This window comes from Rhinatrema bivittatum, chromosome 5 (assembly GCF_901001135.1).
Source record: "Rhinatrema bivittatum chromosome 5, aRhiBiv1.1, whole genome shotgun sequence".
NCBI classification, from domain to species: domain Eukaryota; kingdom Metazoa; phylum Chordata; class Amphibia; order Gymnophiona; family Rhinatrematidae; genus Rhinatrema; species Rhinatrema bivittatum.
This window is the reverse complement of record NC_042619.1, coordinates 239,168,090-239,181,637: the sequence shown is the minus strand read 5'-3', so window position 1 is coordinate 239,181,637 and position 13,548 is coordinate 239,168,090. Positions and strand designations below refer to the sequence as shown.

Below are 13,548 nucleotides of genomic sequence, written 5' to 3'. Positions count from 1 at the left end.
CGGAGCGCGGCATCTCCAGCCACGAAGGTAGGCACTGGTCAGGCACAAGGGAGAGGAAGCGGTGCAGACCGCAACAGCAAGGGGCCAAGATATTTTCAAAGCTTGACCTGAAGGGGGCTTACAACCTCATTCACATTCGGAGCGGCGATGAATGGAAAACAGCCTTTAATACGCGAGACGGCCACTTCGAGTATCTTGTGATGCCGTTCGGGTTGTGTAATGCACCCGCCATTTTCCAAAATATGATGAATGACATCTTGTGAGATCTGCTGTACAAGAACGTTGTGGTCTACCTGGACGATATACTTATCTTTTCCCAGGATTTGAGCACCCACATTACTGACGTCAAGCAAGTACTCCACCACCTCCACGAACACCATCAGTACACCAAACTCTCTAAGTGTGAATTTTACAAAGACTCTGTGCCTTTTCTAGGCTACATAGTGTATAAAGAAGGCTTCCAAATGGACCCTCACAAACTTGAAAGTATCAAGAATTGGTCCCAACCTATCAACCTGAAAGCTTTAAGGAGATTCCTGGGGTTCACCAACTATTATCGAAGCTTTATAAAGAACTACTCTTCTTTAACTGTACCCTTAACTGCGATGACCCGCAAGGGTGCCAATGCTTCAAAATGGTCAGTGGAGGCCATTTCCGCATTCAGAAATTGAAGACTGCTTCTCCACAGAACCATGCTTACGGCATCCAGACCCCAATAAGCCCTTCATAGTAGAAGTCGATGCTTCAGATGTGGGGATAGGGGCTGTGTTAAGCCAAGCTAGAGACTCGAAAGCCTTATGTCCATTCTTCTCACGAAGATTCTCTCCAGCCGAGAAGAACTACTGGATCGGCGACAAGGAGCTCCTGGCAATAAAGCTTGCATTCGAGGAATGGCGGCCTTGGCTCGAAGGCGCTCAACATCAAATAACCATCTTCACGGATCAAAAGAACCTTGAGTATCTTCGCCACGCATAACGGCTGAATTACAGACAGGCCAGATGGTCTTTATTCTTCAACCGTTTCGATTTTGTGCTCAAGTTCCGCCCTGGAGATCGAAATACCAGAGCAGATGCATTGTCACGCTCATTTCATTCAGAGGATGTGCCTGGTGAGCCACAGCACATAATTGACCCGAAGAAAATCTTCTTGACATCCACTCAGTCTGTGCCCGTTGGGAAGACTATTGTTCCAAAGAACCTCAGGAAGAAAGTGCTCTTCTGGGCGCACAATTCCAAGCTGACTGGCCATCCTGATCAACGCCAAACCCTACTCAGGATACAGGAGCTGTATTGGTGGCCTACCATCAAAAAGGATACCTATTCATACGTGGCATCCTGCATCAACTGCACCAAGAACAAACCGGCCTCTGGACCACCGTGGGGTCAAATGCAACCTTTGCCAGTTCCGGATTGATCCTGGTCGCACATCGCTATTGACTTTGTAGTTGATTTACCTGCTTCCGGAGGAATGAACACCATCTGGGTGACTGTGGATCACTTTAGCAAGATGGCACACTTCGTGGCACTCCCTGGCATACCTTTAGCCTTGAAGCTTGCAAAGCTCTTCATAATGCACATATTCCGCCTCCACGGCCTATCTTCACACATCGTATCTGACCGTGGGTCCCAATTCACGGCATGATTCTGGAAGGTTTTCTGCAAGTTGTTTGACATCATTCTAGACTACACCTCAGCTTACCATTCGCAGTTGAATGGCCAGATGGAACGGATGAATCGTACAATGAAGCAGTTTATACGAGCCTATGTCACGTCCCGACAAAACAACTGGGCCAAATTGCTTCCATGGGCTGAATTCGCCATCAATTCTCATCCAGCAACTTATACTGGAAAGTCACCATCTGAAGTGGTTTTTGGACGTCCTCCAACACCGCCACTTCCACTGAAGCTCTCAGTGACGTCCACGGCAGCTCAATTTACTGCTGATGATATCCATAAATTGTGGGTTCAGACAAAAGACATGCTAATCAAAGCGAGTGATTGTGCCAAGAAGTATTACGACGCGCACCATGCACAAGCTCCAGTCTTCAAATCAGGAGATAAGGTCTGGTTGTCTACCAAGCACCTCAGACTCAAACTGCCCTCCTCTCGGTTTGCTCCTCGGTACGTGAAACCATTCCCAATCCTTCAACGTATTGGCCAAGTTACCTATTGTCTGATGCTACCACCTGGGCTCCACATCCATAATGCTTTCCACGTTTCTCTCCTGAAACCACTCATACTCAGCGAATTTTCTTCCAAGATTTTAGATCTACCTGTCATCAATGCAGAAGATGACTTAGAAAACAAAGTCGAAGAAGTCTTGGACATTCATACAGGAGGCAAGACTTTTGAATACCTTCTGAAATGGGAAGGTTTCGGCCCCAAATAAAACTCTTGGGAGCCTCGGACCAATATCCTGGACAAAGAGATGCTTCATCAGTTCCACCTCGCGCATCCTTCAAAACCTAAGCCTGGTACCCAAAGAGGAAATTGCCCTTTGAATGGGGGTACTGTGTGTCCGTCGGTTCCCGACGCCCTCTCTTCACCCTCCTTACCTCTTTGGTGACTCCCTCTTCGACCGCGGGAAGATTGGCTGCTGCGGCGTCCTTCTGCCGAAGTCCTACGGCAACCCCGGACCAGCTAGACACTGCAACCCGCCATGTTTCCTGGAGGCCTAGGGGCGCGCACGTGGCGCGGCCCTGACTGAAGTACCGGCAATGACGCGAACCTCAGGGGCATCCCCCTGAGATGACATCACCTACGACGGATATATAAGGTCTTAGAATTTGCTAACACATCAAGTTAGCAGTGAATGGAATGGACTCGCTTCGGATTCCAAGCTTCTCTGCTTCCTCGGACTTACCAGGGGTACCCGCTCCTCGGGGGCCTCTCTCTTTCCTTTGTTTTTCAGGTGACAGTCTGGAACCGGTACTCGCTCCTCGAGGGCCCTTGTTCCCAGACTTACTCTGTATTCTCTTCTGCCTGGAAGTCATCACTGCCAACTACACCAGTGAGTTACCATTGCTCTCTCAGAGCTTTCCCTGGAACCAGGTACTCGCTCCTCGAGGGTCTATTCATTCCAGCTCCTGGGCTTCTATGAGACCATTGTGTGAGTGTTCTATCAAGGTTCCTTACCTGAACTCTGCATACCCTGCCTACTCACTATATTCAGTTTCTCAACAGCTCAGCCATCCAAGGATCGCTGTTCCAGTACCTGAGGGACTACGGCCCTGCCGGGCACTCCATCTCACTACTGCCACCTCTGGTAGTTCCTTATATGGTTTAATAAAAGATCTAGTGTGTGTCTGTCTCCAAACTCTGAGCCTGACCGGTGGTCCCTCTCAGGATCTTCCCCCAGGGTTGTGGTCATCTGCCACTGGTCCAAGGATCCACCCACAAATATCCCTATCTGTTTGCTAACTCCCTAACAGATTGCCAACTCCTAACATCCTGGAAGCAAGGAAGCAAAGGGCAGGTATAATAGTGACATTCAAATATCTCAAACATATAAATAACATAATAAATCTACCCAAACACCATCCCTCGCCAACACCCCACCCCAGGACCTACACCCTACACCCACCCCCCCTAAGGAACTACAAACCTAAAAAATTGCCACTCAGCACAACCGTATACACTTTCCCACCTCTACCATTGTCATTCTGCGCTTACACAATTTGTATATAACCTGCGTACACACTAATTGTTCCTTTTTACCCCTGTATATAACCTGTGTACACATCAATTGTTCCTTGTACCCCTGTACATAACTTCTCCTTATGTATCCATTCACCATTCCCCCCCCCTTATCCTTTGTCTTGTATACCCCCACCCCTCCCCCTCCTTATTTACTTATTTATTGTATATTACCTTTTAATTATTTACTATGTTACTTCGTTTATGTTACACAATGTTCCATGTAAAGGCTTTGCCTATATATCCTTGGTTGTAAGTTATCTGTAAACCGGCACGATGTGCAAACGGTTGCCGGTATATAAAACAAAATAAATAAATAAATAAAATAAATAAATAAAACATACAAGAGACAAGCACTTTTTTGATAGTATGGAGAACTTAGACCAGTGGGTTCATGATGCGAACCTGGAGGGACTAGACTCAAGAGGAAAAAGAAGAAGTGTTGAATTTTCTTTCACAGAAAGGATGATAGATGCATAGCACAGCTTCTCAGTGGAAACAAAAATGGTTTAAAAATTCAGAGAGGTTTGGAATGGCATAGACTTTGCCTAGTACAAGAATAGTAACTATACCTCCCCGACTGTTCTCTGAACTTTTTCAGATGCCTGCAGTACAAGATCAGCAGTGAGGACAGAGCTGTGTCAAATATCATCACACCTACTCTGAAACCACTGCTACCAGCTGGTAAGGTTTATATTTGTATGAAGTCACACATGCAAATCTTCCACTTGCTGTGGGAGACTCATGGGATATGTGTCCTCTGCTCTGGCTTTTGGACTGTTGATCCACTGGGGCAGTACAGATGCAGATTGAGTAAAAACATGCTTAAATCACCATAGTACCCCCTCCTCCTCTCCTGCAGGAGCTGTGAAAGGCACCCTCCCCAACATCCCCAGTCCCCACCCTGCTGCTGTTCAGGCAAAGGGCGGGGGAGGACTGGGAGCTGTTGGGAAGGGAGAAGCTGGGAGGAGAGTGATGGCAGGTTGAGATGGAAATAGGGCTAGTTAGAGAGTGAGAGATAACATTAATATCTTTATTACTTGGGGGTGTCCTGTCTGGGATGATGGTGTTCAAGCCCTGGCATGAGGTATGTTAACATCCATGCTGCTTACTGCTGGTATTGCTACCATCCAAGTCTGTATCTCTGTGCTCCCCATCACTGCCTCTGCACATACCCATCTCATAGTACTCTGAAGGGACTGCAGTCAGTATGGGTAACTGCTGGTTTGCACTCATTTCCCTTACACCAGACACATCAAACACCTAATAAGTAAAAGTAATAAGGATTTAAACAATTTCCCACTCTCCATACCTGGGAACTTGTGATTTCCACTCACCTTGACCCAGAGATTGCTGTGGATTTAGTCTGTACTGTATGTGTTGGGTGGGTGTGTGTATGCAAGCTCTATCCTCTACACACACATACATGCTCCCCTCTACCACATGCATGCATGCTCGCACTGCCACCCTCCACGCACCTGCTTTCTCTCTCTCTCCCCTACGACTCCCATGTATGCGCACACACACACACACATACATGCTCTCACACTGACATTCTTCCTCATCAATCCTCCAATGACACCCCTCCCCAGTCTAGCACCGATATCCCCATCCCTGTCTCCTCATTCTTTTCCAAGCCAACACCAATATCCCCCTTGCTCTTTCTCCACTCCCAGGGTCCCCTTGTCTGGTCCGGTCTCCTCTCCAGCCAGTTCAATACTAGTATTTCCCTCTCCCTCACACTGCCATGAACCTCCCCCTTTCCCTCCCAGGAACATTCCTCTCCCAGTCCCCCAGACACCTCCTGTCTCACTTCCCCCAAAACAAGCAACATCTCCATTTCAAGCCAAATACAGGATACCCCTTCCCAAGCATTTTTGTACCAGCTGCCTGCACCATGTCCCTTGCTCATGCTCCTTTATAGTAGCAGGGCATACAATATCAGCACACCAGCACTGAATAGATTGCCCGTATCCTCTTAGGCAGGCAGCAGTACCTGCTTTTTTGCCGGTCTCTGCCAGCCCTGCTTCTGTTTTGCATATGCTTACCACTGCACCTACCTGGCTGCATGCTAGAAGCACCTGGCAGGGAGGGAAGCTGTAGCAGCCATTCTGCCGCTTAAGAGGCTTTGATCTGCCTCTGTCCCAGTGAGGCTGGCAGTACCCTTCTGATCTGGTGCCTATGGCTGTGGCCATATTGGCTGTAGGCTAGCTACGGCGCTACCTAGAGTACATTATTTCTGATTGGAGCCACCTCCAATGAAACAGTATTATGTTTACTTCTAAACTCTCTTGCAAATGTATAACCTTCTCACTGGAATGTACTGAACAAAAGCATTAGAGTGTCATTAATGAGGCAGTTCATTTTTCAATCAAATTCTTTTCCAACAATCTCATTACTGTAGAGAATAACACCTTAGTGTTGCTCCTTGCTGTAGTAATTGAGGCCATAAAACATAGTTTCTTGGTCTTCATTAGCTCTGCATAATGTAGTATCAATTGGTGGCTATTGCCAATTTTTCCTATTGAAAGGATTTGCATTTTTTTTCCTCCAGCATCTCTCCAGCCTTTTAACCTTAACCTTTAAAAACACATAAAACCTGTGTAAGCCAAGATGATCACGTTGGCACAACTTTCAACAGAGCCACCTTATCCAACACATTTGCCATAGTAGCATACCAGGTATCAACCAAAGCCTCAGTTACAATAACACTACTCTCAGAAAAGTGTTAGGACATTGCTTCTCCAAAACCAGTCATATCAATAATGATGGTGTCCCCTGCAGTATACTCTGTAATAATATCATAGCACTGAACAGTGACTTCCACTACAGCTTTCTCAGTCTTAATATGGAATGAGATCTTACCCAGCAGTGCTCCAGTTCATTCTAGAGAAGAACAAAAATTCTCAGGATGACCCGAACCATAGAATCACGGGGCCTTATTCAAAAAGGCTTTTTTTCCAGAGAGTGTGTGTGGGGGGGGGGGCACTGAGAGGAGAGGGTCACCTTGCTGGTGGCTGGAATCTTTAAAACATAAAAGTGGGGAAAACATAAAACATGGGGAAATCTTTAAAACATAAAAGTATTGGGGACAAGTAAAACTATTGGGTTATATTATTTAGTATGTTTGTGTGATTGTATTGAATAGCTAGTCAGAGGGCAGACAAAAAACCAGGAGTTTTTTGTGTTTTATATTAAATAAGTAGTCAGAAAGGCAGGCAAAAAATCAGAAGTTTGTGTGTTTTGTATTAAATAGATAAACAGAAAGGCAGGCAAAAAAGAGAAGTTTGTGTGTTTACATTTCCCAACTCATCCACCCTTAGCTCATCCTTTAATTTATAGGCAGGTAACACTTTCACACTAAAATAAATTAACTTAATTAATTAATTAATCAGCCTTTTAACTTAAATTCAGAAATTCCCCACACCTTATCAAGAGTTAATCATTCCCTTGTAGTTCACTACTAGATATATAGGGGTAGATTTTTTTAAAAAGTGCGATCGCGTGCTTTTGTTGGCGCACCAGGTGCCAACAAAAGTACGCTGGATTTTATAAGATACGCGCATAGCCGCGCATATCTTATAAAATCCTGGATCGGCGCGCGCAAGGCTGCCGATTTTGGGCAGCCTGCATGCGCCGAGCTGCGCAGCCTGCCTCCATTCCCTCCGAGGCCGCTCCGAAATCGGAGCGGCCTCAGAGGGAACTTTCTTTCGCCCTCCCCTCACCTTCCCCTCCCTTCCCCTACCTAACCCACCCCCCCGGCCCTATCTAAATCCCCCCTTACCTTTATCCTTCAATTTACGCCTGCTCGAAGCCTGCACGAAGCCTGCACGACCGCGGCCCCCTACCTGATTCGCGCCCGTGCGGCCTCCGGCACTGCCCGTTGCAGGGGAAGCCGTCCTGCTTCCTCCCAGCTGCGTCTCCCCTCCACGGGAGAAATCCAAGATGGCCGCCACCATGCTTCAGCTCGAGGCCACGCCCTCTCCACAGAATTAAAGGGACCCATCCCTCTAAATGGCCTCACCTGTTCTCTATCAGCCAGGGCAGAGGAAGTATAAAAGGCAGCTTCCTCTGCTCATCCAGTGACTTGGCAACGCCCTTCCTCGCTGTCTAGTCTGCTTGCTTCGGAGAGTTCCTTGCGCTTGGACTCCGGTTCCTGTTCCGTCTTGGTGTTCCTGGTCCCTGACTTCGGATTGGCAAGCCGTGATTCTCTGGTGCACGACTTCGGACTGGTGAGCGACGACCCTCTGGCACTCAACCTAGGACTCCTTCAAGACTCTGTCTCCAAGGGCCCACCTAAGTCCCAGCGGCCCGGGTCCCTACGGGCTCCTCCTGGGGGGACCGCGGGCTTCCAGGGCGAAGCTCCAGTTGGCCTTTGCACCGTTGCTCTGACCTCCCTAGGTCCACCTAAGTCCCAGCGGTCGGGTCCCTACGGGCTCCTCCTGGGGGGACCGCAGACCACCAGTGGTGAAGACACAGCATCTCATCCATCTCTTCATCGCCTTCGTGTTTGCCTCAGCCTCCAATGCCCAGGGTCAGCTGGTCCCGCCTCCTGTTCTGCCTCGCCACCCGACGAGAGAGCCTACGGACCCTCCGAAAGGTATACCATCCTCTTGTCGGCCAAGGGTCCACAAGCCTGAGCATAACACCTGGAAGATGTGGTAGGCCAGATTGACAAACTGAAGAGTAGTAAATCACCTGGACTGGATGGCATACACTCCAAGGTTCTGAAAGAACAAAAAATGAAATTTCAGACCTATTTCAATTAATTTGTAACCTATCATTAAAATCATCTGTTGTACCTGAAGATTGGAAGATGGCCAATGTAACCCCATTATTTAAAAAGGGTTCCAGGGGTGATCCGGGAAACTATAGACCGGTGAGCCTGACTTCAGTTCCGGGAAAAATAGTGGAAACTGTTATAAAGAATAAAATCACAAACATTTAGATAGACATGGTTTAATGGGACACAGTCAACATGGATTTACCCAAGGGAAGTCTTGCCTCACAAATCTACATTTTTTGAAGGGGTGAATAAACGTGTGGACAAAGTTGAACCAACAGATGTGGTGTATTTGGATTTTCAGAAGGCGTTCGGCAAAGTCCTGCATGAGAGACTTCTATGAAAACTAAAATGTCATGGGATAGGAGGCGAAGTTCTTTTGTGGATTGCAAGCTGATTAAAAGACAGGAAGCAGACAGGATTAAATGGTCTCTTTTTACAGTGGAAAAAGGTAAATAGTGGAGTGCCTCAGGGATCTGTACTTGGACCAATGCTTTTTAATATATTTATAAATGATCTGGAAAGGGGTACGACGAGTGAGGTGATCAAATTTGCGGATGAGATAAAACTATATTTATTTATTTATTTAACACTTTTCTATACCGACCTTCATAGAAAAACCATATCAGATCGGTTTACATCGAACAGGGTAAAAAACTTTAGTGACAACTAACGTAATTGAACAAATGGTGAGGAAGAGGCAAAGTTATATACAACAGGGAGTAAGAACTTGTGAGTAGTTATGCAGAGTAGTTAAATCTCAAGTGGACTGTGATAAATTGCAGGAGGACCTTGCAAGACTGGAAGATTGGGCTTCCAAATGGCAGATGAAATTTAACGTGGACAAGTGCAAAGTGATGCATATAGGGAAAAATAACCCTTGCTGTAGTTACACAATTTAGGTTCTGTCTTAAGAGTTACCACCCAGGAAAGAGATCTCGGCATCATAGTGAAATACATTGAAATTGTTGGCTCCGTGTGCTGTGGCAATCAAAAAAAGCAAACAGAATGTTAGGAATTATTAAGAAGGGAATGGCAAATAAAATGATGGATGTTATAATGTCTCTGTATCATTCCATGGTGAGACCGCATCTTGAATACTGTGTGCAATTCTGGTTGCCACATCTCAAAAAAGATATAGTTGCACTGGAGAAATTGCAGAGAAGGGCGACTAAAGTAAGGGGCATGGAACGGCTCCCCTATGAGGTAAGGCTAAGGACATTAGGGCTCTTCATTTTGAAGAAGAGACGTCTGAAGGGGGATATGATAAAGGTCTACAAAATCATGAAAGGACTTGGTAGGCTGGGCTTAGCAGATTTTAAATTATACAACGTGGCTTGTAAACTACGTCATGTGGTGGATTGGTTATTGGTGACAAAGTTTTATACTCACATTGAAATAGGAAGACAACTTTTTTCCCGGGAAATTTGGGGAATCTTTTGCGCTCCTCGCTGATGGCAATCCCGAGCCATCGGGATTGCCATCGGGATTGCCATCGGGATTGCCATCGGACATTTTTGACATAGAGGACCCTACTCGACATTCTATCTCTTACTTCTATCGTCAACTTTTGAATCTGAAAACAGAGATCGATTTTGGATGAATATTATCCAATTGTAAATTAGAGATCGAATTAGACCTTACTGAATCTCAATATGCTCTCTGTTTCAAGAAAATAAAATCTATTACTTGCAATATGGATTTCAGGGAAGTTCAATATAAGTTCCTAATGAGATACCACTGTTCTCAAAAGAGAGCATTTCACACGCACGTTGCGGTCTCTGACATCTGTGAAAAATATAATCAAATGCCAGGAACTTTGGGGCACCAGTTCTGGGGATGCCCTAAGATAACTTCTTTCTGGAAATCTATAGTTCAAAATATCCTTGGGGTTACAGGAGTACAACTGCTGTTGTACACAGACGTGTTATTGTTTGATAATAAGGGAGGGGGTAGCTTAGGTAAGAGGTTTACATGGCTTTGGATTAGGAAGATTTAAATTTTGGCTAAAAAAAATCTATTCTGTAACACTGGGTGGGAAAAGACTGCTCATCTTTATGAGAAGTATGTTGATAAAATGAGAAGTATGTTGATAAAATGTATCTAACCAGAAAATGTAGATCTTTCCTATTAATTTGGGATGCTTACTTGCAGTCATTGACACATCAGGCTAGAAGTCTAATCCTGAATGATATTGACAATATCTGCACATAGTAGAGATTTTAGAGTTCAAATGCATGCTAGTCGGGAGGGTAGGGGGATGGGGGATGAGTAGTTGGGGAATAATCAATGAGCCCAAACCTGTTTCTATGCTACATTTTCTGCATTTATGAATTGTACCGTATTCTCTTTATTGTGAAATCAATAAAAAATATTTAAACATAAAGGGGCAGATTTTAAAAACCCTACGCGCGCTGGGTCTATTTTCAAAAGGCCCAGCGACACATGTAAATCCCTGGGATGCGTGTAAGTCCCAGGGCTTGCAAAAAGGGGCAGGTGTAACTTGTGAGATAAAGGTATGGGTTTGTTTTTTTTTTCGGGCTGGGGGGCGGGACAGGTAGGGGAATGGAGGGGAAGGGGGGAGAAAGGAAAGTTCCCTCTGAGGCCCCTCCGATTTCAGAGCGGCCTCGGCGGGAACGGGGAAAGCCAGCTGGTCTCCCTGAGGGCTCAGCGCGCACAAGGTGCACTAGTGGGCACCCCCTTGCCCGCGCCGACCCCTGATTTTATAACATGCTCGCGGCTGCGCGCGCATGTTATAAAATCGGACGTACATTTTAAAATCTACCCCAAAATCTTTATTGAAATGGGCCCTATATATGTTACCTGCTTATAAAAGGCAAGGGATAATAGATCCAATTGTTCTTTATGTATAACCACTATTTGTCCCTAGCAGGTTGTCATGCAAAGCTTGGAAGGCCAGTTTCTCTCTTTGATCTGAAAGCAGCTGGTTACAGGGATCCCATCTTGGTGTCTACAATGAATAATGTTAGAGAGCAGCTAAAGGTAATCCAGCACTGATCATCTAGTCACTTCATGCATTCTGTGCTTACTCTGACAATATTGTACAGTAAGGCCTGAATTTGTGGCAGTGTGCATAACTTCAAGTTTACATAAATACTTTCAAACCCCTTAAAAACCTCTTGATTTTCATACACAAGGCAAACTTTACATAAGAATATAAGGCTTGCCATACTGGGTCAGACCAAGGGTCCATGAAGCCCAGTATCCAGTTTCCAACAGTGGCCAAGCCAGGTCACAAGTACCTGGCAGGATCCCAAGGGGTAGAGAGATTCCAAGCTGCTTATCCCAAGAATGTGTTTCAATACATGGTACAGGGTTACATGAATGAACAGCATGCTGTTGACGTGTGATATTGCTATATTTTCTGTTCTACACATTATTCATAAGCAACTTCTTTTGAAACTCCCCTCCCAGAACACCCCATTCAGAGCAGACACTTACACAACTGATGAAAGTATGTGAACATTTTAAGGCTGCTGGAAATCCAATTGTGCATCTATGGCTGACTGACACACGTAACTTCTTATTTTACGGTCAAAGACCTGACTAAGCTTTTGAAAATTTAGCCCTAAGTATTGAATATGCAAAATATTTTAATGAAATTTAAACAAATATGGATTGTTTACAATAAATGCCAACAACGATTATCATTACCTCTGACTCTAGAGCACTATCACTGCTTCTCTTCCTAGTACCTACCTCTGTCCCACCTTGTGCCTATTTCTCCAGCACGTCACTGCTGATCCCTTCTTTCTCAGTCCTGACTTGGCTACTTGATCTCTCCAGCATTGTCACCGCTTTTCCTCCTCTCTCTGCCCCATTTTGTCTCTCTCTCCATCTATAGAGCACCATCTTCTTTGCCTGTCTCTATTCAGGCTTACATGTCTCTCACATTATGGCCATGACTCGCCCTCACTTTCAAGCCAATGCAGCGAGGTGCATTTAGCTGGATTATACCTGTACTTCAGAGTATATTTTCTGTCCACAGGACCTACTGCCAGCCAATGCAGCAAGGAGTTTTGCATGCAGAAAAATGTGTGTTCCACACATTGGGAGCATTGCTTGGCGCCTTCGCATGGCAGTCCCATGCAAATGAGGGCATTAAGCAGCACGCCTCAATGCAGAGAGTTGCATTGGCCCAACTTGCATTTTCTTAGCGCTGGAAATGTAACTCCAGGTCAGAGATGGAGTTGTTTCCAGCACTACTGCGCTGGCACTTAAAATCCCCAGAAAAGGAGGAAAAAAAAAGACAAAAAAATAATTCAGAAACACTTAAGCTGGATAAGTACTGACTTCTCCGGCTATCTTGCCGCAGTTTGCTGCTACTTAGCTGGATAAATACTCTCTCCTGTCAGCCATAATGCCCCCCCCGCCCCATGTTCAAATGTGTATTTGGCCTCTTCCAAATGCACATTTTCCTTTCAATGCATTTTTTTAAACTCCCAATGCTCCCAATTAACTTAGTGCATCAGGGAGTAAAAAAAAATTGCAATCTGTGCACTGAAATCCAGTGCACAGGTGCTTAATGCTCAGATTACTGCAGTGGCCTGTCTGAGCACTGTTGCCGTTGCTCCTCCTGTCTCTTTACAGATCGCACAGATGTGTGGTAAGCATGACACCATTGGTCAGGATCTGGTCGCAATGTGTGTTAATGACATCCTGGCACAGGGAGCAGAGCCCCTCTTCTTCCTGGATTATTTTGCCTGTGGGAAACTTGATGTTGATGTGTCCGAAGCGGTGGTAGCTGGAATAGCAGAAGCCTGTAAAGTCGCAGAATGTGCTCTCTTGGGTATGCTTACACTTTGCATATATAATTACAAATACTTTTCATGTGTGAGCTTTAAGGTTCTGATACAGATTTTGATTTACCTTTTTTTTTTTTTTTTTTCATTCAGTTCAGCGCTGATTGTATTTTTTCATTCTGTACATTGTAGCGTTTTCCAAGCTCCTTCAGCAGGGTGCTCCATGTAGATCATCATGTATCTGCCACCCCTGGGAGACCTCCAGTCTATTGCAGGTGTCACTATTTCATCACATGCCTGCAAAAAT

The 13,548-nt window shown here is 45.5% G+C and overlaps 1 protein-coding gene across 1 annotated transcript in view; it reads left to right on the top strand.

Annotated features, from left to right (window-relative positions):
* Window positions 1-13,548, top strand: part of LOC115092419 (trifunctional purine biosynthetic protein adenosine-3-like) — a 131,152-nt gene that overhangs the window by 58,976 nt on the left and 58,628 nt on the right. The window contains exons 11-13 of the mRNA XM_029603252.1: window positions 4,297-4,379; window positions 11,372-11,481; window positions 13,090-13,288. Of these exons, the coding sequence (XP_029459112.1) occupies window positions 4,297-4,379; window positions 11,372-11,481; window positions 13,090-13,288 (392 nt within the window). The remainder of the gene's footprint in view (window positions 1-4,296; window positions 4,380-11,371; window positions 11,482-13,089; window positions 13,289-13,548) is intronic.